Raw genomic sequence first — 23,342 nt, forward strand, 5'->3', positions numbered from 1 at the left:
GAGCAGAAGAAGTCACTCTCATGTGACCTCTAGTTTCGTGTTTACAACAGAAAATCAGAAATGTGAAGTGAGGGGAAAAAATGTTAGGCGATGAGGAAGTTGCCAACTGAAGAGATGCAGCAAAGCACTCGGAACTTGTGGGCCCAAAACAGGCCAATCCAGCCCAGTTTCATGAAATGCTCTTGTAGCCCGGCCCACGGACTCATTTGGACCTTACCCTCGGTTTTCACCCCCAGCGGCCCAGCCCCCTGGGCATTCCGCCGCTACAAAAACTGTGTGAGGCTGTAACGGTGACCCGCTGGTGCGTGCTTTGGAAGTAGAAGCACGACCACCATTTTCTTCACCCACCCAGATTCGCCGAGGAAGCATTGGCTGGTGCCGGTCAAAATCTCAGGCCGTCATCTTCCTCCAGAAACGTATCCTCACTCGGAAAAAGGCGCGAGCACGGTTTCTAAACTCTTGACCACGAGCTGCGAAAGTGGGATCCCCCTGAAGCCTGAATGAATTCTTAACCACGAGCAGCAGGCTCGCCATTTCGCCAAGTGGACGGGCCATGGACGCCGCTAGGGTTTTCCTTTTCGCCGCGAGCGGCACGCGGCCGTGGCCACCATTTTTACCCCACCGAGAAACCCTCGGTCGGAACACGAGGGGATTTGCCAGGCACAGTATTTTACCAGCAAGTTGCTGCTACGTTTTCCGAGCACCGGTCCGCGTGTTGGTACGGGAAAATGACGTTGGAGTAGCTTTCCACCGATTTAGTTTAGAGACTAAGCCATGGTCAGTAATTGCCAGTCAGCACAGTAATTTAGTTTAGAGACTTGACCATGGTCAGTAATTGCCAGTCAGCACAGGATAAGAAGGCTGGTGTTTGTCCTGCACGGCTCCTGGTCGAGTCAGCACGCCGTCGGCTGGTCCCTCCCGTACGTGGACGCGAAGCTGCGACGCGGCTGCCTGGGTCAAGCAAGCCGAGCGCCAACTCGAGGGAGGCGCACCGCGCGCAGGCACTGGCAGGGAGGTTAGTGAGGCGGGCGGGTAGTTGGGAGTTCGTGTTGCACACTTGCGCACACCTGGCATCATCGGTCGGGGGTGGTGCCCTCGCGGCTCGGCTGTCCGCAGCCAATAAGCAACAGCGCCACCGTCCCCTCTCCTTTGATTCGTTTCTAAATTTTTTTCTTCTTCCTCCCACGCAACAGCCTCCAGAATTTGCTAGCAGCAAGCAAGCATCAGTGTCCAAACCCAGGTGGACGGACGGGGTGCTCACTGCTCAACGACCGACCAGGCCAGTCTGAATACATAGCACCAAATGTTTTATATAAGTTTACCCGCTTAACGTGAGAAGATGTATGACATTGTATTCAAGCTGAATGATCAACATATCGTAGATATACTTAGATGTCTAAATACATAATAAAAATTATAAATCTAGATACAATTTAGAATGGATGGAGTACGCAGTAGAAAAAGAATTAGACCCTCGGATTCCTAGCAGCCTCCATGATGTAACTGGACATAGCTAATAGCAAGTCAAGTGGCGTCGAGGAGATTGCACTTCACTTTCACTTGATCCTTTCCTTTTTTATTATCTTGCTTCCAAAAAGGCTTTCAACTTTACCCAACACAAATCAGGAGAATTAGTAGAAAGGAATGAACAACTCAAGGAAGCAGGGGAAAAAAGGGAAAACATGCCAAAGATATTGGAATGTGCAAGGAAAGAGGGAGGAGGCAAGCACCATCAGCATCCATCAGCTGATCATAACATCGCTATGAAAGGGTGGGCCATGATTGGTGCTCAGTGCTCTGCTCCTGGACTGGTGGACTGGGCACCACCGCACGACCGAGCCAGTCTTCCTCCAAGTCTTCCCTGGCAGGGCCCACGCGTCGGTCGATGGGTACCTTGAAGGACGCTGCATCATTAAAGCCTACGGTGTGGAATGAAAAACAAAATAGAAAGGGGAGTTAAAGATTCTATTTGGTTGATTTTTATAACTTTCAGTGAGATTTGTCCAAAAAACTGTAAATTTTCAATGAAATATCACATGCTATAGCTCTCTTGTGCTACCAACTTTCCTAGAATAGTGTACCTTCGTGCACTGATCTAGGGGCCGTTGATGTCTTTGTGCCCATGTTTTAATGATTTTTCCACTCTATTTAGAAAAAAAAGAAATAAAATCTATACGAGTGCACGATATATCTTTGATGGGTAATATGAAATGTAATTTTTGCGGATTTTGACGTTGCACCTCCGGGCTTCCACCCTAAGGATTTAGGTGTCATTAATATCTTTGTGTCCATGGTTTCATGAATTTTCGTTCTGTCTAGAAAAATAAATAAAATAAAGATCTGCAAAAGAAAATAATATATCTTCTGCACGTGATAAGAAATGTATGAACAATTTTTTTCCAGAAATGTAGTTTCATAAAAGTATTTTTTTCCCTCTTTTCTATGAATATTTTGTACCACAAAATACTAGTTAATATTAAATTTGAGTAGCTGGAAGGAGTATCTTGCATTGTTTGACTAAGATATATATATTTGAAAAGGAAAATGTTAACATACGGAAATAATAAATTCTGAAACAGCTGGTGCTTATTACTGCTTCGTCACTGTTACCTCGCGTATTTTATCAAGCTATAATACTCAACGCGCATGGTAATCATTTCTCACTTCTAGCGTTTCAGTACCAAGAGAAAGTAAAAGCATATTAGAAAGAATAAATACCATCATCAAGCTATCAAGTAACAAAGCACCATTAGTACGTCAACAAGGCACTTCCGTAATAGTAGTGATGGAGTATCAAGCCATTCTATTGCCACCATTCTCCCTTAATATCTTTTTCACCCATGGAAACATGAGCACGAGATTCGGAAGAGTCAACAGCCCCAAAGCGTGGGCAAGCAAGGCGAGGCCCCATCAGGTCATCAACAAACAAAACCAATCTTTCCAAGGGCAAAATCGTCACGCCAATCAACTCCAAAAATGATTAAAAAATTCAAGCAAGAAATAAAAAAGAATTATCGCTGGACCTGGAGTCCTGGACGACGAGTAGGGGACGGTGGCGGAGAAGAAAGAGCAGCGAAGGAAGAAGCAACAGAACGAAGACCAGCACCAACCGAGAGAGAGAGAGAGAGAGAGAGAGAGAGAGAGAGAAGAGGAGAGGCCAGCGAGAGATCATCAGAGGGAGAGAAATTTGCAGGCAAAAAACTAGCCGTCTCCCCTCCGGAATCTAGCTAATTACTTTCCGGTCCCTCTCCCCCATGTAAGTCTCCCCTCCCCGTCGCCTGCACCTACCGGAAGCGACGCCTCCTGCGGTTCTGGTCCATTCTCGGGTCGTCGCCGTCGGCTATCTAGATGGTGGCCGCTCGCCGGAGCACGGCCTCCTCCGCCGCGCTCTTGCTCCTCCTGCTCGCGGCTGCTGCCTCCGTCTATTCTTCCGCCGAGTTACACCGCGGCCAGGAGCAGGACAGATCGGCGCTACTCCAGCTCAAGAGCGCCTTCCCTTCCGTGGAGCTGCTCCGGCGGTGGTCCTCGGACTCCGGCGGCGCCGACCACTGCACCTGGCCGGGGGTCACCTGCGACGCGAGGTCCCGGGTCGTCGCTCTGGAGGTGCCCGCCCCTTCACGGCGCTTCGAAACCGGCGGGGAGCCCGCTGGCGAGCTGCCGGCGGCGGTTGGGCTCCTCACCGAGCTGAAACATGTCTCTTTTCCGTTCCATGGCCTCCGCGGCGAGATCCCCGGTGAGATCTGGGGGTTGGAGAAGCTCGAGGTGGTCAACCTTGCGGGGAACTCTCTCCGGGGAGCCCTTCCGGCTGTCTTCCCGCCGAGGCTGAGGATGCTTACCGTTGCTTCCAACCTGCTTCACGGTGAGATCCCCTCCTCCCTTTCCACCTGCAAACACTTGGAAAGGTTGGATCTTTCAGGCAACCGGCTCACTGGATCAGTGCCCGGAGCTCTTGGCGGCCTGCCCAAGCTTAAGACTCTTGACTTGTCCGGAAACCGTCTCTTGGGGAGCATCCCCTCGAGTCTAGGGAATTGCGCGCAGCTCCTCTCACTGCGGCTGTTCTCCAATTTGTTGAATGGTTCTGTTCCAGCAGAGATTGGAAGGCTGAGCAAGTTGCGGGTTTTAGATGTCTCCGGTAACAGGTTGAGTGGACCGGTACCATCGGAGTTGGGTAATTGCTCAGATTTGTCAGTTCTCATATTGTCTAGCCATTTCAATTCAATGGATTCGCATGAGCTCAATCTGTTTGAAGGAGGGATTCCAGAGAGTGTGACAGCTTTGCCCAGACTCAGGGTGCTTTGGGCGCCAAGGGCTGGTCTGGAAGGAACTGTGCCGAACAACTGGGGAAGGTGTCATAGTTTGGAAATGGTTAATCTTGGGGAGAATTTACTTTCTGGAGCGATCCCAAGGGAGCTAGGGCTGTGCAGTAACCTCAAGTTTCTCAACTTTAGCTCTAATAGATTATCTGGTTCGCTGGATAAGGATCTCTGTCCACATTGCATGGATGTGTTTGATGTCAGTGGAAATGAACTGTCAGGATCAATTCCAGCATGTGTGAATAAAGTCTGTGCATCTCGGCTAATGCTAGATGATATAACATCCAGTTATTCTTCACTCCTCATTTCCAAAACTCTAGAAGAACTGTCATTGAGTTTCTACAACTCTGGAGGGCGTTCTATTGTGTATCATAATTTTGCAAAGAACAATCTCGAAGGGCATCTTACATCCTTGCCTTTCAGTGCAGACAGGTTCGGAAACAAGACGTCTTATGTGTTTGTTGTTGATCACAATAAATTCAGTGGATCACTGGATTCAATTCTGTTGGAGAAGTGTAGCAGCTTGAAGGGGCTGATTGTAAGCTTCCGAGACAACAAGATATCTGGTCAGCTCACAGCAGAGTTTAGCACAAAATGCAGTGCTATCAGAGCTTTGGATTTAGCTGGCAATCAAATATCAGGAGTGATGCCTGCTAATGTTGGTTTGTTGGGAGCTCTTGTCAAGATGGACATGAGCAGAAATTTGCTGCAGGGTCAAATACCTGCCAGTTTCAAAGAATTCAAGAGCTTGAAATTTCTGTCATTAGCTGGTAACAACCTCAGTGGTAGAATACCATCCTGTTTGGGTCAGTTGAGATCACTGAAGGTTTTAGATCTCTCATCTAATTCTCTTGCTGGGAAGATCCCACGTAACCTTGTGACACTAAGAGATCTCAGTGTGCTTCTACTCAATAATAATAGGCTCTCTGGAAACATTCCTGATCTTACCTCTTCTCCATCGCTGTCCATATTCAATGTTTCATTCAATGACTTGTCAGGGCCACTGCCTTCAAAATTTCACTTACTGACATGCGACAGTATTCGCGGAAATCCATCCCTCCAACCTTGTGGATTGTCAGCACTCTCTGATCCACTAGTGAATGTCCGAGCTCTAAGTGAGACAGACACTAATCCACCAGCTGACAATACAGCTCCTGATGGCAGTGGTGGCGGTGGATTCAGCAAAATAGAGATTGCCTCAATAACTTCAGCATCAGCAATTGTTGCGGTTCTCCTGGCTCTGATCATCCTTTATATTTACACACGAAAATGTGCATCAAGACCATCAAGACGTTCTCTCAGGAAAAAGGAAGTCACTGTTTTTGTTGATATTGGTGCTCCTTTGACATATGAGACTGTTTTACGTGCCAGTGGCAGCTTCAATGCAAGTAATTGCATTGGAAGTGGTGGCTTCGGAGCAACATACAAAGCTGAGGTCGCACCAGGAAAATTGGTGGCAATAAAGAGGCTTGCTATTGGAAGATTCCAAGGTATTCAGCAGTTCCAAGCAGAGGTCAAAACACTCGGGAGGTGTCGCCATCCCAACCTTGTGACACTCATAGGATACCATCTCAGCGATTCAGAGATGTTTCTAATATATAATTTTCTGCCTGGCGGCAATTTGGAAAGGTTCATACAAGAAAGGACTAAGAGACCTATTGACTGGAGAATGCTTCACAAAATTGCTCTAGATGTTGCACGTGCACTTGCATACCTTCATGACAATTGCGTTCCACGCATCTTACACAGGGATGTCAAACCAAGTAACATATTGCTTGACAATGATTACACCGCATACCTTTCTGATTTTGGATTAGCAAGGCTGCTTGGAAATTCAGAAACACATGCAACCACTGGTGTGGCAGGTACTTTCGGATATGTTGCTCCAGAGTATGCGATGACATGCCGTGTTTCTGATAAGGCAGATGTGTATAGCTATGGAGTTGTACTTCTTGAACTTATTTCAGACAAAAAGGCACTGGATCCTTCTTTTTCTCCATATGGGAATGGATTCAACATAGTTGCCTGGGCTTGCATGCTTCTACAGAAGGGGCGAGCTCGTGAGTTCTTCATAGAAGGGCTGTGGGATGTGGCCCCGCATGATGACCTTGTTGAGATTCTACACCTGGGTATCAAGTGTACAGTTGACTCTCTTTCTTCTAGACCCACAATGAAGCAAGTTGTTCGGCGACTAAGGGAACTCAGACCTCCATCTTACTAGGGATAGCAAGGATGGATTGACTTGCTTCTGCAAATTAAGAGCAAGGTAAATAACATTTTTTTCTGTCCTTTTACCTTGTTGAACTCAACCAAATAGTTATTTATTTGGATTACAATTGGTGTACTGATAGTATAGTTCATTATCTAAAAAATGCTAGATCATTCTGTTGCACATGATTGTGTTTTAGGAACCATGGACCTTAACAAATATAAGTGTCCATGAATCTTCTTGTGCAATAATTGTGCTCATTTTGTCCCATTGCAAATCGCCACTTAATTATGTTATCCTATGGGTACTGTTTTCTGGCAGAAGTATGGCATGCACCAGAATATATGAAATTGCTCTTTTGGGGTTCGTTTCGTATGTGTTCTGATCGATTCAATAGTACTAGAAGGTCGGCTAGCAATGGTAAAATTAAATGCCCAGTGGGTGTAATCAATTCCTTTTTGTTAATATGTTAACACAGCTGCTTGCTTGAGAATTGAGGGGTAGTTCTGTTGGTAGACCCTCCAGTTTTAGAGGACGACCACCTGGGCTCAGAAGCCACAAACCCAGGTGCTTGCATGTCCACGTAGATTTCTCCCTGAGAACTATTTTGCGCAAGTTGCCTGGCCAGCTCGGGTTTGGTTCTCCCCTCCTTTATGACAAAGCTGGGGGATGTCTTCTCCCTGAGGTCAATTTTTTTGAAAAAAAAATAGCTGCTTGTTTCATTATGTGGCTACTCACTATATGGTGCTTCTTTCCTGAATACGTGACAAAAATGTGGTAGAGCATATGAGGGATGAAGTGCATGACTTGCATTCTCGATCAGATGGTTTTTTTATTGCAGCTGGTTTATCTTGTGGATGAACCATAAGCTGTATTTCATTGTCACTCGCCAAAGCGCAAATTTTATAGTTACATTGCTTTTTCTTATGCATTCTTAAATTGATAAATAGCTGAAGAAGTTTGGATGTTCTGAATGCCCATTTATATAGGTTTTTGACATGTTCTATGTTTGTGTCATCTTTATCATCAAAATCTGAAACGTTCTGTACTTCTGGTTTTCGGTATGTAGGCTGTTGCTGTTCTGGTGACTGCAACTACCAGTAATGTTCCCAACTGGTGGCGAGCAATTCAAATGCCATCTTTCAAGGGGCCCACAAGCAGGACATTCATGGTGTTTGAACCCTTAATTGATTATGTGGCCTTGGATTGCTGTATGGAACACTGACATTGCTTCAATGCCACTGCAAGCCAGAGAAAGTTCTGCCATGCTTGCCAAAGCTGTAAGCAGCCTCTTCTACTAACTGCGGCACTGTTATTTCTTTTGGGAGCTTTCGTTCATGTATCATTGCCTAACCCAAGGATACCCTCTGTTGAATCTTTGTCCCGTGCAGGATGAGGCATTACCCAGTTAACATGGTGCATTTTTATGCCTTACTAGACAATTAAATTGGCACAAGGCACCTCAGCTGCTCTCCTGATGGGAGATCGACTACCATGGAACATATCTATCTATCAAAGCAAAACCATTGATCTGTGCGATCTTTCAGTGGAAAAGGATTGGTCGCTGACCTGGAGCCTGGAGGACTTGTAAGAGGGACTGGATAGCACATACATACGGAGTATCTATCAAAGCGAAGCCATAACTATCTAATCACTGATTAGCTGACTGCCTTTGTAATTGTACATATCACTTTCTTGTCATTCTGGTTCATATTGTAATGGAAGAGATTGTACCAAGTCCATAATGGTCAAGACTTCCACACAGAACGGTCAAATCAAGGGCCTTAGCTTGGAATCTCCTGACTTACCTGAGCACTATTTTCTCACTGCCTGCTGAAGGGAAGACATCAGACCTTGTCATAGCAATGAAGGTGTCTTGTCTTGTCATTCTATTCGTGCTGATAATAGCAAGGAAAGAATTTCGATTTGTTGCAAAACTGAAGCGTGGAAGCTGGAGGATAGTAGCAAACAATTCTGATGTCAGTGGGTTTCGATTTGCCTGCTGAAGGGAAGACATCAGACCTTGTCATAGCAATGAAGGTGTCTTGTCTTGTCATTCTATTCGTGCTGATAATAGCAAGGAAAGAATTTCGATTTGTTGCAAAACTGAAGCGTGGAAGCTGGAGGATAGTAGCAAACAATTTTGATGTCAGTGGGTTTTGAATAGCAGCATATTTGAGAACTGAGATCAAGTTGGGCTGGAATGCCAATGGAAAAAAAAAAGAGGATCAACGACTCCGCTGGGGATCGAACCCAGAATCTCTGGTTCCGTAGACCAGCGCCTTATCCATTGGGCCACGGAGTCCTTGGTGATAGCGGGCGATCTTAACCGATTATGTTATTTTGCATATGATTAAGTGCGAAAACTTGCTAACAAATCATGATCCATGAAGTACTTTTGTGGAATGTTCGAAGAGGCCAGCCGCGTGATTGTGAAGCCGATGATGTGATCAAAATATTTGCTACCCTTGATGGCTGCTCACGTTTGATGATCCTAACCCACCAACATCTCTGGAGGCCATTTCCTGATTTATGCAGTGCATTCATTGTATTGTAACCTACTGATACATATACACCGATCAATGTGATGTGCCGCACCCTTCTCACATCCCAGGCTCTCGCAGCGGGTGCAGAAGGAATGGGCTACAGTTATATAAAATCTCGATGGTTCCTGCTGCCTGTTGTAGCCCATTCCTTAACAGAAGAAGGGATCACCGCAGCTTACGCCGGAAGAACACAGACAGACGCAACGAGAAGTGGTGGATGACAGAGCTCAACGTTGTCCAGATGTATTATCTTAAGACTCCGTAGCAGCGACGAGAGAACGAATAAATCATCAACGCCCAAGATGCACATCGCACGGTTTCAGACAAAATCGTTTGAACATGTACGCAGTCAACGACGGTACAGTAGGGCAACAAGCATGTAGCCAATACCACACTTGACAAACGAAACGGTTCAATCGACTAGAAAATGTTTCAAATAACAGTTGCAGAAGCTGGATGGATAGCACGGTTCACCACAAGATTATACTGCCACAAAGTTTCACCAAACTACTTAAAATAAGGGGCCAGATGTTGCACAAAACTGGTGACGCACGAAGACACAGATTCTCAGTACTTGATGGGGGCAAGAATCTCCAGCTGAGATCCCAGCTTCTCCTCGGCAGCCTTCTCAGCCTTGACACGGAGCTTAGCCAGCTGCTTCCTCCTCTCATAGGCAACCTTGGCCTTCTCCTTCCTCTTCTCCTCGAGCTCCTGATTAAGGGCAAACACAGAAGGAATGAGACATCATGAAGGGCAAGCTAATTTGCAACGGAAGCAGCAAATAAGATGGGGCATATCACAAGAGCTATAAAAGCAAACCTTACAAACAAATATACTCCATGTAAGAAACAAAGATACGATATCAAATTCCAGCTAACATAAATTCTACAGTACAATGATGACACTGCAAGAATAAAGTAATGGCCTCAGAGATCTTGGCGGTTTAAGATCATCAAATGGGTGCACCCATCAAGAGTAGCAAATATTTTGATCACATCACTGGCTCATCACAAAACAGGGGTAAATTACATACAGATGATGGAGCATTATATCTTAAATGTAAGCAGCTACATTATTGTGACCATCCAAGTCCAAGCAAGACTTTAATAATAAATTATAGCACACTAGCATCAGCTAAATTATAGCATTGTCAAAGAAAAGCAAACATGTTCTGAAATGGCATGATCTTGTCAGAAGTAGCTGGTTGTTAAAATCATATTGAAGAATCAATGGGAATCCGATTGATTTTCTTCATCATCCAGAGCCATGACATTTCAGCACACCAATTACAAAATATCAACATCTATTCAAGCACTAAGAATTCAATAGCAAAACTTCGAGTAACACGCGAATTAGCAAACATCACATTACTCATACACTGCTAGATGCAACAATGTGAACAGTTCTCCCAATAGTCAATTTCATCTAGAATCATGATGCTAACCAGCTCAGACTAGTAACGTGCATGCCATGTCTCCATGTCCAAACAAAGTCACATAAGAACAAGGGTAAAGAAGGGGGATGCTTACCCTGATGGTGTCGTGGTAGTTCCATCCGACCTCCTTGGAGAGCTCGCCGAGGAGGCAGTACTTGTGCCCAGGCTGCAGCCTCAGAACCCTATAAAACACACCGAGAAAATTACCATCAGACGCGGATCACAAAGAATAACCAGTCAATAATCAAGACGTAATCTCGATAACGAATAAGAACATACTTGAGCGCGTCAGGGATGACCATGCGCTTGGTCCTGTCGTACGGCGGCGGGACGCCCTCGTACGTCTTGAGCCTCGCGAGCGCAGCCTCTCCCCTCTTGGTCTTGTGCGGAATCATACTGCAGAAACCATAACAAGCAGGAAAATCTCACCAACCAAATCGCAAAATGGGCAAAACAAAGCAGGAACCCAACGGATCCAGTGATGCTCACGTACCCGCGGATGGTGCGCCACAGGATCTTGGCGGGGGCGCGGAAGTGGATGGGCCCGTGGGACGGCTTGGTGTTCATCCTCTTGCGGAGGAAGCGGAGGTACTTCATCTTCTGGCGGACGAGGCCGCCGGAGAGGCAGATCTCCTCGCAGCGCACCACCACGACCTTCTGCCCGTTGAGCAGCTCCTTGGCGATGATCGAGGAGAGACGTCCAAGCATGTGGTGGCGCGCGTCCACCACGATGCGCTTGGCGCAAACGCCGGAGCCGGACACCATCGCGACGTTAGCTGTGAGGCGGCGGCGGCGGCCGGCTAGGTTCTGGAGGTGGTGGAGGCGGATGGAGGGGAGGCGCGGCTCTAGGGTTTCTTATTTATAGAGCTCGAGGATTAGGGTTCTGTATTGGGCTGGGCCGTGGCCTCTGTTTTGTTTCGAAGGCCGAATACACACGGCCTAAAAGGGCTGTCGTGTCGTGGTGTTTTCCCATTCCTTTTTCTCCGCTACAGAAGTGCTCATTTGCTCAAATTCATTTCCAAAATCCCAGTATAAAAAAACTTCTGTTAGAAAACGAATAAAAAGTTCGGTTCGAGAAAAGGTGAATTTTTCGAAGTTTGCGTAATAAAAATCGTATTATTAAGTCAAAAATACATATTGGTACTACGTATAAACACGTTTTTATTGACGAGAAACGCTGTACTATGTTCAAAGTAACTTTCCGTCAGAGTTGGAACTTGGAAGTGTCAAATGCATTCTCGTCGCTGGTTCCACACTTGTCCTTTGTGGGGAAACGACGGCCAATGGCCATAGTCTGACTCTGAACTTCCATCCGCAGTTCCACACTTTCTTGTCACTCGTTTCATGGTCGAACTCCGTAAACGTCAGGAATGGAATCCCGGTTTCTACTTCCAAATCCATGGCATGTTCCAGATATGAACAAGATCATGTTACTTACCATGGGATCGATCGGGAATGCCGGTTCCTTCCTTTGCCATCGCAGCGAAGTCACTTCCGGACTCGTCTTCTAGGATGGTTCGTGCGAGCAGCAGCTCCGGCAGATCGCCGCACCACCTCGCTGCGAACGTGATCCCGGCAGCCGCCTCCGCTATCTCCTCGTTGCATTACCTGTTCACCAAGCACAGATAGCTACGCAACGGGGAAAAAAGCACGCGAGAATAAATAGAGCCAAATTGGAGAGGATATTAGGTCAAATGCTTCAAGCTAAGATCGATGTTAAGTCTTGTCTACGTGCTGTGGTTTTGCCTAACTGCTTGGCATGCTCAATCAGTAGCTTGCATTGGAGTTCAATGATGTCGAACGCCTGCAGCATGTTAGTTGTCTTCCTGCTATACGACGTGCTCTGCCTGCACGAGGAAAGGAGGCGACACGTGCCTCAAGGGTAAGAAGCTAAACGTGCGCAAATTTTCCGGCGGTAAAACAAACTAAACGTGCAAAGGATTTACCAAGGATAAATCAAATGGAGCACGCAAAAAACGGTGTGGTGTAGCGCTTTAGCTATCTGTATAAGCCGTCCTTTGTAGCCTATTTTTACTGTCAGGTGGATAAAGCTAGAGATATTTGCATGTCCGGTTTTGATTATCATTTTTTCCTTTTATCCAGTGGCCCCACGAAAATTCTGCAAGAAAGAAAACCCCATGATGAGCAAGCAACTAATTCTGCATCATTGATAGTTGAGGTATCGGTAGCGGTGACAGACATAAAAGGAAAATGAAAGACAAGTGAATAAACATGAAGAGATTGCTAGCAATTCGAGATAGCCTACAGATAAACTGATACTACAAAAACTCTATAATCCTCAGTACAGGGATACAAGCAAACTAGCACTCCTCAAGAAGATCACAACATACAAAGCTTAAGAGCCTGATCCGTGACCATGGATCACCACTGGACTCCCAGGAATAGGAGAGTTCAAGCACAACATGTCAAGGGGGCGCTCCCTTTGTTGGCAATCTGAGCATAGAAGTTCCAATGCGGGTCGCTCTCGGTGATGAAGGGTTGACCGAATGGATTATTACGAACAAAACACTCGACATCATCTGCAGCAGCTAGGTTCTGCAGATAAACGCGAAGGTCTCCACCGGGGCCTGCTTATTAGGAATTGAAATTTAAAGCATGAATAAGTTGTAGTAAAATAGAGGTAGAGCATTGGTAATGATGAGCACATACCCAGTGAATTGTCATTCCAGTTCAAATAACTGTACGAGCGAGGAAAAATTGCTGTATGTGGCTGCAAAAGATAGACATAAAAAGAGCGTGTGAGATGTGCAGTGTAAGTAAATGTATTGAAAATTGGTGTATAGAAGAGGCTGGAGAAATACAGGGTTGCGCAGGGCTTTGTAAGGAGAATCATCCACAAGTAATGTATTCGAAGCTGAATAGTCCCCCTCTTCCCATGGAAGATCAGGATCTTCCTTATTCCACAGTTTCCTCAGTTCCTTCAGAACCAATGGTTTGTGCATGTTCTCCAGTGTTTTGTGTCCAGTAAATGTGCATTTAGACATGTCCTACGCAAATTAAGGCCATAAACATGTTATAAGCAAGCAAAGAAAAACTCAGAATGAGAACAAGCATGTGTTAATTAGACCTACCCAACAAAATAGCAGGCGTGGTTTAAAATCTCTCATAACGATACTAACAACCGAAGCAACATTTTCTCTGGAGAAATCAGAGTGCCATAATGATTAGCATGTAGAACAAAATAGGAAAGCCAAAATGAAGAAATATGAGAAGAAATCATACTTTTTTCTTGAGGACCATACTCCTAGCTCGAAATTCAGTGCACAGAAGTTGAGAAAATCATCACAGTAAGGCCTTCGGAAGACTGATAAAAAGGTATAACATCATATATTAATATCTTCTGTCAAATTCTAGATCAGTACTGTTGCAAAATAACAATTATAGACAATAGTCACCTAATTTTCCTCGAACCTTGGCATCAGCCATGTGAGCATTGTGGTAGTCACCATTGATATCCGCAAGTAAACCATTAAGATCTAAGATGAGAAGCTTTTTCTTTGGAAACCCAAAGGGTCGCCCTGGTGAAAAGACAAGTTTGAGCTTTTCCATATATGCCTCGGCCAAATGGGAAGGGCTCAGGTAGTTAGCATTGTGATCGTTTGATGAACATAGTGCGTCTTGCTCTTGGAGACCATGTCTCTCCATATTTGTGTAGTCCAAAGTACTCTTTCCCAGCTCACACATCTTTTCAAAGGTGCCGTCTAAATTACTAGTTCCCCTTTCACACCTCTTTTCAGGGTCGCTATCCAAATTTACACCATATGCTTCTGATCTCTTTGCAGTATCCACTGGAACTAAGTTAGTTATGGGTACCTTGTTCTGATCTTGATTCTCCCTCTGTCCCTTGGGTTTAAGACATGAAGTATTGTTCTCAGAAACGACTGGCATCAAACCAGAAGTATCAGCAGTAGTTGGCAATGGAGAATCCTGCGGAGTAGCTTTTTTGCAACGATTATGTCTTTTCCCGCCTCTTCTTTTACTTCTCTTCTTTTCCTCCATTAAACTGCTGGAGTTGAGAGAAGCTCCATTTTCATTTTCCTTATATTCCTCAGACTTCTGCAGAGAGCTACGGCCAGGAAATATTCTGTTCTGGTATACTTCTTCCAGGTTCCCTGACAAATGGGGACTCTTCATCTCTGGAAAGTTTGATTCTTTACTGTGATAATCAGATCCTTGTGCCGTGCAACCATAAATAGGGAATTGTACATCAGATCTCTTATATAACTTGCTCCTTGAGGCTTCAATTTGTCCAACAGAATGCTCATGGCGGGCAAGACAAGAGCAGGCAGCACCATCTGCCGCAGAAACTTTTAGCACCTTATTTCCAACCTGAAAATCTCTCTTTCTTGTTTTATTTGAGTCCGTTATCTTCTCAGCTGTAGTCTGCAGCCCACTGTCGCTCAAATGTTCTGCCACTGCTTCCAGATGACACCTTGCTTGCAGAGCTGAACCTCCTTGAGTTGAAATGGCATCTGCCAGACAATTAGCCGTGTCATGCAGGTTTCCTTAACCATCTCATACAAAAATAATAAAACTGAAGAGGTATAAAAAAACAAAATGATACGCTTGTCTATCTATTTCTGAAATAAATGGCTGAAAACTGAAAATTGCACCCTTTTCACAAATGCTGACCAGAAATCTAAAATGAATCGAAGTGATCATAAATTAAGCGTGCAGAAACAATTTCCAAACATTTTTGGAGCATAAAACCTACAAAGCACCAATACCACAGTCCACACAAGTTCGCATTTTAAAGGCTATGGCAGACTGGCAGTACAAATGAATGCGTTGCGGCGTTGGAAAATGTATGTGCAAGGACACAAGCCCCAAAAAAACGAGGACACAAGTAAATACTCGCCTTAACTGCAGATTTTACTTTCTGCCGAGGCACCCAAGAAACGTATTTTTCTCGGATTCCATCATCAAGTCGCAACGGAATTGTTACAGTCGCTACAACGATTGTCATGGCATGACAAACGCGAGGCGTGAAGCTTTTTTGCCCAGCAATACACAAAGCAGTCACGGAACCACGAAGAGCTATCCATGGCGCGGCGCGGGCACGTCAGGCAAAGCAAAAGGCAGTGGCGGATTACCTGAAACGGGAGCTTCCGTCTTCTCCGACGCGGCCACCGCGGCCTCGCCGGCACTCCGATCACGCCGCCTCCGAGACCTCCGCCGGTTCCTGCGCCTCGCCGGCGTCGCGGCGCCGCCCGCAGCTACCTGGGCTGTCGTGGCCGCCGCGCTTCCCTGCTCCACGGCCAGCACGTCCGCACCAGCAGCCCCCGGTGCCGCGGCTGCAGCGGCGCTCCCCCCACCCCCCGCCGCCGCCATCGGCGGTCCCGGCGCCTCGCCGGGGGCTGGTCCATCCGGATCTGGCTCCCGTATCAGGCCCAGAAAAGGAAAGGATTACGAGAGAGAGAGAGAGAGAGGCGGCGAGCCCGGTGTCTGTCTGGGCGCAACCGCACGAGTCAGAAGCCAGAAGGGCACGTCGGCCATGACGCGCTAAAGAACCTCGTGCGTGAGACTGGAGAGCGCAAGTGGAGGGACCAGCCGTGCGTGAGGTTTTTGGTTCGATCCTTGGCGTGTCCCACTGTCCAAAGATGAGACGGTTAACGCGCGCCTTCTTCCCTTTCTTTCTCGAGATGTGTGCGAACGATGTCCTGGTTTTGAGCGTGGAGAACCACTGTTTCTCCCTTGGTGCATACGTTTAGGTAATTTTTTTGTTGATATAAAAGGACAAGCTAAGAGGGTGTGTTGATGTTTTTATGCCGGTTTTTCTTGTTAGCAAGAAAGTAGGAGATACACCTACGTTTAGTCGATATGTTAGCAAATAAATAGTTCCCATGAAGAGAAAAAAAATTACCAATAGTAACGTACTACAATAAGAGACATGTCGTCAACGAAAACCAATAAATAGTTTCCACGGATAAGAAAAATTCAACAGTAACGTGCTACAATTAGTTGACATATTGCGTGTTATCGACAAATAGTTTCTATAAACAAGAAAGATCCAATATCAACATAAACGACAAGAAGAACATGCCAAGTAAATTGTCTTCCCTCTCAACTATCATAAGAAGGACCTTCTCCATACATGATCAATTTCAGCAGACACTCTAAATAGCCCCTTTATCTTATGTTTAGAGGACCCTCTATTAGGGCCTCTGTTTTGATACCAAAGCCTCTATTTTGAAGAAGTGTCTAAATCCTCTCCTCCATTCTCCATTTCTTGGGGGGTCTTTAGAGAACTCTTTATAATATTATTATATTATAAGTTAGAATTGAGGGCTATTGCTGGAGTTGAAGCAAATTTGGAAGTTTCTTAAAAAATAAAGCAACCCTCATTTAGTATTTGGAGGGTCTGATTTAAGAGGCTATTGCTGGAGTTGCTCTATCCTTATAATTTATCAAATCTCGGGGCTTAGATCAGCCTGTACAAACATAGCTAGTTATTGGTGAAGGTTATGCATTAGTGTAGTTTCTTTTAACACGCTTAACTAAAAGGATTGGCAGCTAATCATAAACGAATTTCAAGGTACAGTATGCGTTGAATAAAGTTTAGAAACGACAACGAATACCACTAGATTATACAATGGCGTCTTGTAAAGAAGCAAAGCAACGTTGAGAACGGCATTTCCACAAAAGGCCCACTACAGTGTAGCAGCAAGAAATCAGCACAGCATACGCACAAACCTGAACTAATCATGTAGGACTACCCATTACTCCTGCAACATTCTGTAGCATCGTGTGACATCTAAAATGTTTTCGCGTGATTCGCAGTGGCATACAGCAGGATCAGGGTTACATATAATTCAGTGGGGTTCGAATCAACTGTGGCCTGACTAACTGGAGGGGGCCAGGGCCAGGGCACCTATCAGCGCGAAGGGCTATTGCCCATTGCTGCTGGGTTCGGCCTGTATTTCGCCCGCCTCGCTGATGCTGCTGGTGGCCTCAAACTTCGGCCCTTGCAGCTGCCTCTTCACCAAGGCGGTGTAGATGCCGTCGCGGGCGAGGAGCTCCTCGTGCGTGCCGCTCTCCACAATTTGGCCGTCGGAGATGACGGCGACGGTGTCGGCGCTCTTGACGGTCGAGAGCCGGTGAGCTATCACAAGAACGGTTCTCCCTTTCATCAACGAGTCCATTGCGTCCTGTGACAAGTAGGGAAGCAAGAGCATTGCAGTAAGCGTGCTGTTTGGTTCTGGCTGGAATCAGCAGTTCAGGAGACGAGAAGCGGTGCTTACCTGGACAAGATATTCGCTCTCGGCGTCCAGGGCACTGGTAGCCTCATCCAGGAGAAGCACTCGTGGGTTCATAAGCAAAGCTCTCGCGATAGCGATCCTCTGCTTCTGCCCGCCGGATAACCTGATCCCTCGCTCGCCAACTACGGTCTTGTATTGGTCCGGAAAGCTGCATATGAAGTTGTGTGCGTTCGCCATTTTCTGCATCAGAAAGATAGTTGATAAGGATGTACAATCCTGCAGTCATGCACTAGTGTTTCTGAATGCAGATACTTACCGCGGCGCTCTCAACGTCAGCAAAGTTAGCTTTGCCCTCTAATCCATAAGCAATGTTCTCTTCGATGGTGCAGTTAAAGAGTGTAGGCTCCTGACTGACTATGCTTACCTGAAATCAGTAGGTAAACATTGGGAAACATAAGGACCTCCTCTGAACTCAGTGAATATCCATATTAATAAAGCGCTGTAGTTGTACTTGCCAGAAAAATAATCTCAGTGAATACAGAACCTTTTCAAGGGCTTTCATTTAATTCTAACAAATTATCAATTTACTAGTTGATTTGTGAACAAATTGTTGAGCATAATTAGTAATTGCATTTTCCCCCTCCAATTTATAGTCTGAAAAAACATGAAAGAAATATTGAGTTTTTTAAAAGAAAACACAATAACTATGGAATTTTCGCTGTTAAAATTGGCCATGTGATAATTAAACAAAATTGACTGAAAAGAGAAACCTATACGTTCTCTTAACCTCACAGTTAAAATAGCTACAGAATAGATGGCTAGGCTGCTTGTTTTTAACCCCAACATTGCATGGTACAGACAATAGAAAACTAAGCACCCATTACAAGATGAAATTTGAACAGCTGCTGAAAGTGCTGGTTAGAGTTAAGAACCAAAGTCTAGTTTCACTTTCTCCAGTTCACCAAACTCCATACCAGCGCTATTTCAAATTATCATTTACATTAGCCAGAATTACTGGATTCACCAGAGTCCAGACTGTTAGGTGGAACAGCTAATTATAATTTTGGCACACATGAAAGGATCTAGCTAGCACATAGACAGTTCATGACAATATTCTGTCATCAGTGATCAGTATTCTGAACCTTGAAATATTATCCTAGCTTAGGTAAAATAATTTTTTCCACCATATGACTTGAAATAATCTTTCCCACATGACCAATAGTTGCCTGTCATACCTTGTTGTGAAGATATTGATGCGAAATTTCAACCAAGGTTACTCCATTAAGCAAGATCCTTCCCTTTAGAGGGTCATAAAACCGTTCAATCAAATTTGCTATCGTGGTCTGCAAAAGTTAATGTTGCAATTGAGGCTGCAGTTTGAGTACACTTTCTACATTAAGACAAAGCATGTCATGTAATTAGCACGTGGACAAAAAAAATCCTTACTTTACCACCACCACTTGGCCCAACAAGTGCGACCTTTGAACCCGGGGCTAACTTCAGTGTTATTCCCTGCAATATTGTTGACAGCAGGCATAAGCTTAACTAAGATGCTCACCATGCAAGTACTAGACGAAAAGTATATTTTGTGATATAGATAAAGCTCGTAAACGACTGTATACTCTACTCTGTTATGAAACATGCAGGCTTTATTTTACAGGTGAATCTAATTATAGCACAAACTGGCCACTAGCACCACAAAGATGGTTCGAGCTAGTGAACAACCTTGATGTGTCTGACAAGAGGGCCGTCCCACTTATCACTGCCAGATTCACATTGGATCTCCTTTAATTAATAATTTATGCTTAAACCGAAAATGAAATATATGACATTCTAAAAAAATCCCATATGAATCAATAAAAGCAATGTTTTTTAAACAAAACTAAGTTCAACTTTTTTTGTTAACATTGTAATGTGAATTCCTGTATATCACTGCATTTTTTTTTTCCTTTTGGAGTGAGAATGGTGAAGCTCTGCCTACAGCCCTAGTTAAAGTAGACAGACTAATACTATAAGAGTCTGAAACAGGCTTGACATTGGCCAGCACCAACTGGGTTCCACAAAAGAGCAATCATCTGGGAACACAGAGGAACGAATTACAACAAAACAAAATGAGAGAAAACACAATGGAAAGGAATAATCTTTTTCTTTGAAAAGAGAGCCGACTAATCTGGTAATCATGGAAAAGCCCACAAGAATACGGACGATAACTGATGCAAGTTTGGATCGTAGTTTCTCTTTCAGATGTACATTATTTACACATAAGGAAAGAAAATGTCAAAACTGGTAAATATCCATGTCAGTTGCATAGTATTCTGGAAAATACCTTAAGAATCATATGACTAGGCCGAGAAGGATATGAAAACCAGACATCATCAAGCTCAACTTCCCCATCTTCCTCACTAAAGAAAAGGATTGTCAATAATTAAAGGTGCTGCGTACTGCTATTGAATAAGTACAACCACTCTAGAAAACTGATAGACAAAGAAACTAACTTTATTGGACATTTGTCCCCAGAGTTTGGCATTGAGGAAGTACGGTCCAGAAGTTGGAAAACTCTACGGCTTGCACCAGAGGCTTTCATTACAGTTGTGTATAGTCCTGACAAGGCAGATACTGACGAACCAACTGTATACACACAAGAAATTGAATTGATCGTAGATATCAATAAGCCATAAATGATACGTGTAAAACCAACCCCGTGTACATGATGAATATCGCAGAATTTTAAATCTACAGATACAAAATCAAGCATGATGCTAGGTTCAATATAAATACTGTTAATGCCGAAAAATACCTGTAAGGCTGTATAAGATGAATGATGTGAGAGAACCAGTTGTCATGTAACCATTGATGGTCAAGTTGGCACCATAAATAACAACAATAACCACTGACAGGGTTGATGCTGCATTAAGCCCTCCAGAAAACAAGCCAACAACTTTCTACAGAAAAGAAAAACATGAATCGAATTAGGCCACTAAATTATGGAATGTGGTGCTATTTTACACAAACGGTTGGGAACTCACAGCTTGCTTGAGACCAAGTTTAAGCGTCTCCTCTACTTTTTCACCATAGCGTGAAATCTCGTGAGATTCCTGAGCAAAGGATCTTACTGTGCGAATGGCACCAAAGGATTCCTGAATGGTAGCATAGACTTATCAAGGCACAAATACAAAGAAACAATGGTTCTGTTATATGCTTGCAATTATAACTGAAAACACTAATTTGCTTGTTTTTGGTGGCAGTACCCAAATAAAGGGTTCAGAGAAAACCTCCTCACATGCCCATTAACAAATCACAAGCCACAAGATGCTCTGGTATACAAACCTCAGCTATGGATGAGGCTACAGCTGCAGCAGCTTGTGTTTGATGTGAAAGCTCACGAAGAAATCGTCCAAATCTACGCACAGCAACTGATATGACCGGGACAATTACAAGTGCCAGCACTGCGCAGATAGTAATCAATGAGGTTTCCTTGTTCAAATTACAGTGGGTTTAACAAAATTAAAGAAAATACTTAAAGAAATGTTGATGATTTGATTGTATCACATGCCCAGCCATGTTCCTTTCTGAAGTTCAGCCAAGCATATAAAGCTTCTGTGCATTAAGCCTCCCAAAGCAGAACAAAATGCCAATGAGTTCTATATATAGAGAGTACAAACATATTACTTACATGTTAACTTCCACGAAGTTGAAAACATAAAACCAAGACCAATAGCTGTAGTAGTAATATTGCGCAGTGCCTCCGATAAGTTGGTTGTAGCAGCATTCTTTATTATCTGTGTATCTTCAGAAAGCCTGCTTAAGAGCTCTCCTGTCCTAGTCACATCAAAAAACGCTATTTCCTGCGGTGGCATAAGATAAGTCTTTAAGAGTATGAATGATGCTGTGTGCAGGACTATAAGTGCTAAATTTTGTACAAAAAAAAATTGCTTGCCTGGTTTACGAGATGACTGAACAAGTCCTTCCTAAGTCGAGCGACTACTCTCTCACTAGCAGAATTGAATAGCCATGCCCGAAGAGCCGTGCAAACTGAACTGAAACAGGGTAAGGGATGGTTTTTAACTATTCAAGGGATCCACCAAAGAGTTAACTCGGTATATTACATAGTCATACTCCATGTTCTAAATGAGAGTGTATTTAGAAAACATTATTTAATTAGTGTGAAGTAAGATTGCAGCATAACTCGATCCACAAAACATAAAGTGAAAGAAACAGAAGCTCATAAAGTTGAAGTACAGAGCATTTCTTAATGATTTTCGAAGTAAAGTTTTCGAAGAAAGAAAGATACCCGACTACAACGATTATCACAATGTACAAGATTGTGCCCTTCACGTCCTCCAAGGCTTGAGCCTTATCTTCTGGGTGTCGAACATCTCTTGACACGATGTCAATTATCTTGCCACCATATTTCGGCTGTAGGACACCACAAGATCCATCCATTACAACATGAAAAGAATGTTTGATGACCATGTTGTTTAAGAATGAAAATAGAAATTGCCCTGAAAGTGGTTGTATTTTACTCATATCACTGAACACTGATTCATACTAACAACAGAGTCAACTTATTTCAAATTAATTAAGACTTGTAGTACTAGCTGAATTTTACTCAACACACATGCTAATTGCTAATAGAGGAACCAGAGCTCTGCACGCAGTGCTCAGCATTCATGAAGACAGGAAAGGCTTAACAATGAAATTCAGCAGCTATCCTTTTTTTTCAAAAAAGTTAACAAAAAAAACTGCTAGCAGCAAATTTTTTTTTGTAACAAGTTGCAGGTACCTACAACGAGAATGTTGCTGAGGGAGGCTACGAGCAGCGCGATGGTGGCGAGGACCAGCTTCCCGGCGTCATGCTTGGCCTGCAGACCCGTGCTCACGCGATCAGCACGAGCAACTTCACCACAAGAGACAGAGATAAAAATCCAAGGCAGCAGGGCTCACTCACCAACTTGATGACTCGACAGAACCCGACGTTCGCTGGCTGAGATAATTCCAATTTTGACGATGAAAAAGACAACAAAGAGAGAGGGGAAGGTTAATCAGCTGGTTTGTGCGTTGGTGGAAGAGAGCGAGGGGTTTGCGGGGCGGGGCTGGGCTGGGCGGCGTACCTGGACGTTGCTGCCCTCCTCCAGGTCGGAGAGCGCCCTCGACGTCTCCTGCACGCACCAACGCACGCAATCAGAAACCAAATTCGAATACGAAGCCGCCGCTGCGGCGCTGCGAGGCAGAGAGAGAGAGAGAGAGAGAGAGAGACCACCCCGTTGCCGAGGAGGGGGACGCGGTTGGCCTTGGGCGCCGTCTTGATGCGCATGTTCTTCCCCATCGCCGCCGCCCCCTCGGTCCGCGCGCGGAAGCGGGGGGAGGCAGCCAACGAACGGGGGTGGAGTGAGGTGAGCCGCGGAGCGGGGAGACGAGACGAGACAGACGAGAGGACCTGCTTTTGTTGTTGCCTAGCGCCGTGCCCGTGCCGCGCCGCGGGGCGGTTGCTGCTGCTGGTGGTGGCGATCACATGGCGCGGGCAGGGAGGGAGGCAGCGCGCGTACGGCCAAGGCCAACGACCCGGGCCGCGGACGTGACTGGGACAGGCGCTACCACCAGTCCAGGACAACGTGCGCG

At 45.0% G+C, this 23,342-nt stretch overlaps 4 protein-coding genes, 1 long non-coding RNA gene and 4 other non-coding genes across 10 annotated transcripts; 2 read left to right on the forward strand and 7 right to left on the reverse strand.

Moving 5' to 3' along the window:
* Nucleotides 1–1,549: 1,549 nt before the first annotated feature.
* On the reverse strand, nucleotides 1,550–3,137 carry LOC112877670. Its single transcript, XR_003225532.1, has 2 exons — nucleotides 3,024–3,137; nucleotides 1,550–1,919 (listed from the first exon to the last, which is right to left on the reverse strand). It is a non-coding gene; the product is annotated as an uncharacterized LOC112877670 (long non-coding RNA).
* Nucleotides 3,130–8,628, forward strand: LOC112877668 (LRR receptor-like serine/threonine-protein kinase RPK2). Its single transcript, XM_025942020.1, has 3 exons — nucleotides 3,130–6,579; nucleotides 7,592–7,802; nucleotides 7,914–8,628. The coding sequence occupies exon 1, from the start codon at nucleotides 3,349–3,351 to the stop codon at nucleotides 6,532–6,534; it is 3,186 nt and encodes a 1,061-aa protein (XP_025797805.1). The 5' UTR covers nucleotides 3,130–3,348; the 3' UTR covers nucleotides 6,535–6,579; nucleotides 7,592–7,802; nucleotides 7,914–8,628.
* Nucleotides 8,629–8,754: 126 nt separating this feature from the next.
* Nucleotides 8,755–8,827, reverse strand: TRNAR-ACG. Its single transcript has one exon. It is a non-coding gene; the product is annotated as a tRNA-Arg (tRNA).
* Nucleotides 8,828–8,958: 131 nt separating this feature from the next.
* Nucleotides 8,959–9,042, forward strand: LOC112878406. The gene has a single exon (XR_003225732.1). It is a non-coding gene; the product is annotated as a small nucleolar RNA SNORD24 (small nucleolar RNA).
* A 358-nt stretch (nucleotides 9,043–9,400) lies between these two features.
* Nucleotides 9,401–11,335, reverse strand: LOC112877669 (60S ribosomal protein L13a-4). Its single transcript, XM_025942021.1, has 4 exons — nucleotides 10,997–11,335; nucleotides 10,783–10,899; nucleotides 10,598–10,685; nucleotides 9,401–9,779 (listed from the first exon to the last, which is right to left on the reverse strand). The coding sequence occupies exons 1-4, from the start codon at nucleotides 11,266–11,268 to the stop codon at nucleotides 9,636–9,638; spliced, it is 621 nt and encodes a 206-aa protein (XP_025797806.1). The 5' UTR covers nucleotides 11,269–11,335; the 3' UTR covers nucleotides 9,401–9,635.
* On the reverse strand, nucleotides 9,991–10,073 carry LOC112878405. Its single transcript, XR_003225731.1, has one exon. It is a non-coding gene; the product is annotated as a small nucleolar RNA SNORD24 (small nucleolar RNA).
* Nucleotides 10,254–10,331, reverse strand: LOC112878429. Its single transcript, XR_003225754.1, has one exon. It is a non-coding gene; the product is annotated as a small nucleolar RNA R12 (small nucleolar RNA).
* A 1,310-nt stretch (nucleotides 11,336–12,645) lies between the features above and the next one.
* On the reverse strand, nucleotides 12,646–16,087 carry LOC112872569. Its single transcript, XM_025935603.1, has 7 exons — nucleotides 15,618–16,087; nucleotides 13,920–14,996; nucleotides 13,747–13,828; nucleotides 13,596–13,662; nucleotides 13,326–13,511; nucleotides 13,174–13,234; nucleotides 12,646–13,091 (listed from the first exon to the last, which is right to left on the reverse strand). The coding sequence occupies exons 1-7, from the start codon at nucleotides 15,853–15,855 to the stop codon at nucleotides 12,916–12,918; spliced, it is 1,887 nt and encodes a 628-aa protein (XP_025791388.1). The 5' UTR covers nucleotides 15,856–16,087; the 3' UTR covers nucleotides 12,646–12,915.
* Nucleotides 16,088–17,122: 1,035 nt separating this feature from the next.
* LOC112876048 (ABC transporter B family member 25) lies at nucleotides 17,123–23,274 on the reverse strand. Of its 2 annotated transcripts, none has more exons than XM_025940085.1 (17): nucleotides 22,984–23,274; nucleotides 22,835–22,882; nucleotides 22,672–22,707; nucleotides 22,511–22,585; nucleotides 22,015–22,139; nucleotides 21,661–21,760; nucleotides 21,397–21,568; nucleotides 21,051–21,169; nucleotides 20,750–20,860; nucleotides 20,521–20,665; nucleotides 20,219–20,351; nucleotides 20,050–20,125; nucleotides 19,170–19,235; nucleotides 18,959–19,066; nucleotides 18,040–18,147; nucleotides 17,766–17,963; nucleotides 17,123–17,672 (listed from the first exon to the last, which is right to left on the reverse strand). In XM_025940085.1, exons 1-17 carry the CDS (start codon nucleotides 23,047–23,049, stop codon nucleotides 17,412–17,414), a joined length of 1,947 nt encoding a protein of 648 aa, XP_025795870.1. In that variant the 5' UTR covers nucleotides 23,050–23,274; the 3' UTR covers nucleotides 17,123–17,411. The 2 variants fall into 2 exon arrangements, with proteins under 2 accessions (XP_025795870.1, XP_025795869.1); XM_025940084.1 differs by having other exon boundaries at nucleotides 22,981–23,273.
* Between the last annotated feature and the right edge of the window lie 68 nt (nucleotides 23,275–23,342).

Source organism: Panicum hallii, chromosome 9, assembly GCF_002211085.1.
Source record: "Panicum hallii strain FIL2 chromosome 9, PHallii_v3.1, whole genome shotgun sequence".
Taxonomy (NCBI): Eukaryota; Viridiplantae; Streptophyta; class Magnoliopsida; order Poales; family Poaceae; genus Panicum; species Panicum hallii.

Excerpts from the sequence above, each read along its gene's own strand:
- LOC112877669 (XM_025942021.1), bottom strand. The coding sequence starts at position 11,268 with ATGGTGTCCGGCTCCGGCGTTTGCGCCAAGCGCATCGTGGTGGACGCG. Across the intron at positions 10,900-10,996 it reads CTGTGGCGCACCATCCGCGG|TATGATTCCGCACAAGACCA; the intron begins GTACGTGAGCAT and ends TGGTTTCTGCAG. Across the intron at positions 10,686-10,782 it reads GTCATCCCTGACGCGCTCAA|GGTTCTGAGGCTGCAGCCTG; the intron begins GTATGTTCTTAT and ends TGTGTTTTATAG.
- LOC112877668 (XM_025942020.1), top strand. The coding sequence starts at position 3,349 with ATGGTGGCCGCTCGCCGGAGCACGGCCTCCTCCGCCGCGCTCTTGCTC.
- LOC112876048 (XM_025940084.1), bottom strand. The coding sequence starts at position 23,049 with ATGGGGAAGAACATGCGCATCAAGACGGCGCCCAAGGCCAACCGCGTC. Across the intron at positions 22,586-22,671 it reads TCTGTCGAGTCATCAAGTTG|GCCAAGCATGACGCCGGGAA; the intron begins GTGAGTGAGCCC and ends ACGGGTCTGCAG. Across the intron at positions 17,673-17,765 it reads AGAGCGAATATCTTGTCCAG|GACGCAATGGACTCGTTGAT; the intron begins GTAAGCACCGCT and ends TACTTGTCACAG.
- LOC112872569 (XM_025935603.1), bottom strand. The coding sequence starts at position 15,855 with ATGGCGGCGGCGGGGGGTGGGGGGAGCGCCGCTGCAGCCGCGGCACCG. Across the intron at positions 13,512-13,595 it reads CACGCCTGCTATTTTGTTGG|GACATGTCTAAATGCACATT; the intron begins GTAGGTCTAATT and ends TAATTTGCGTAG. Across the intron at positions 13,092-13,173 it reads CTGGAATGACAATTCACTGG|GCCCCGGTGGAGACCTTCGC; the intron begins GTATGTGCTCAT and ends CCTAATAAGCAG.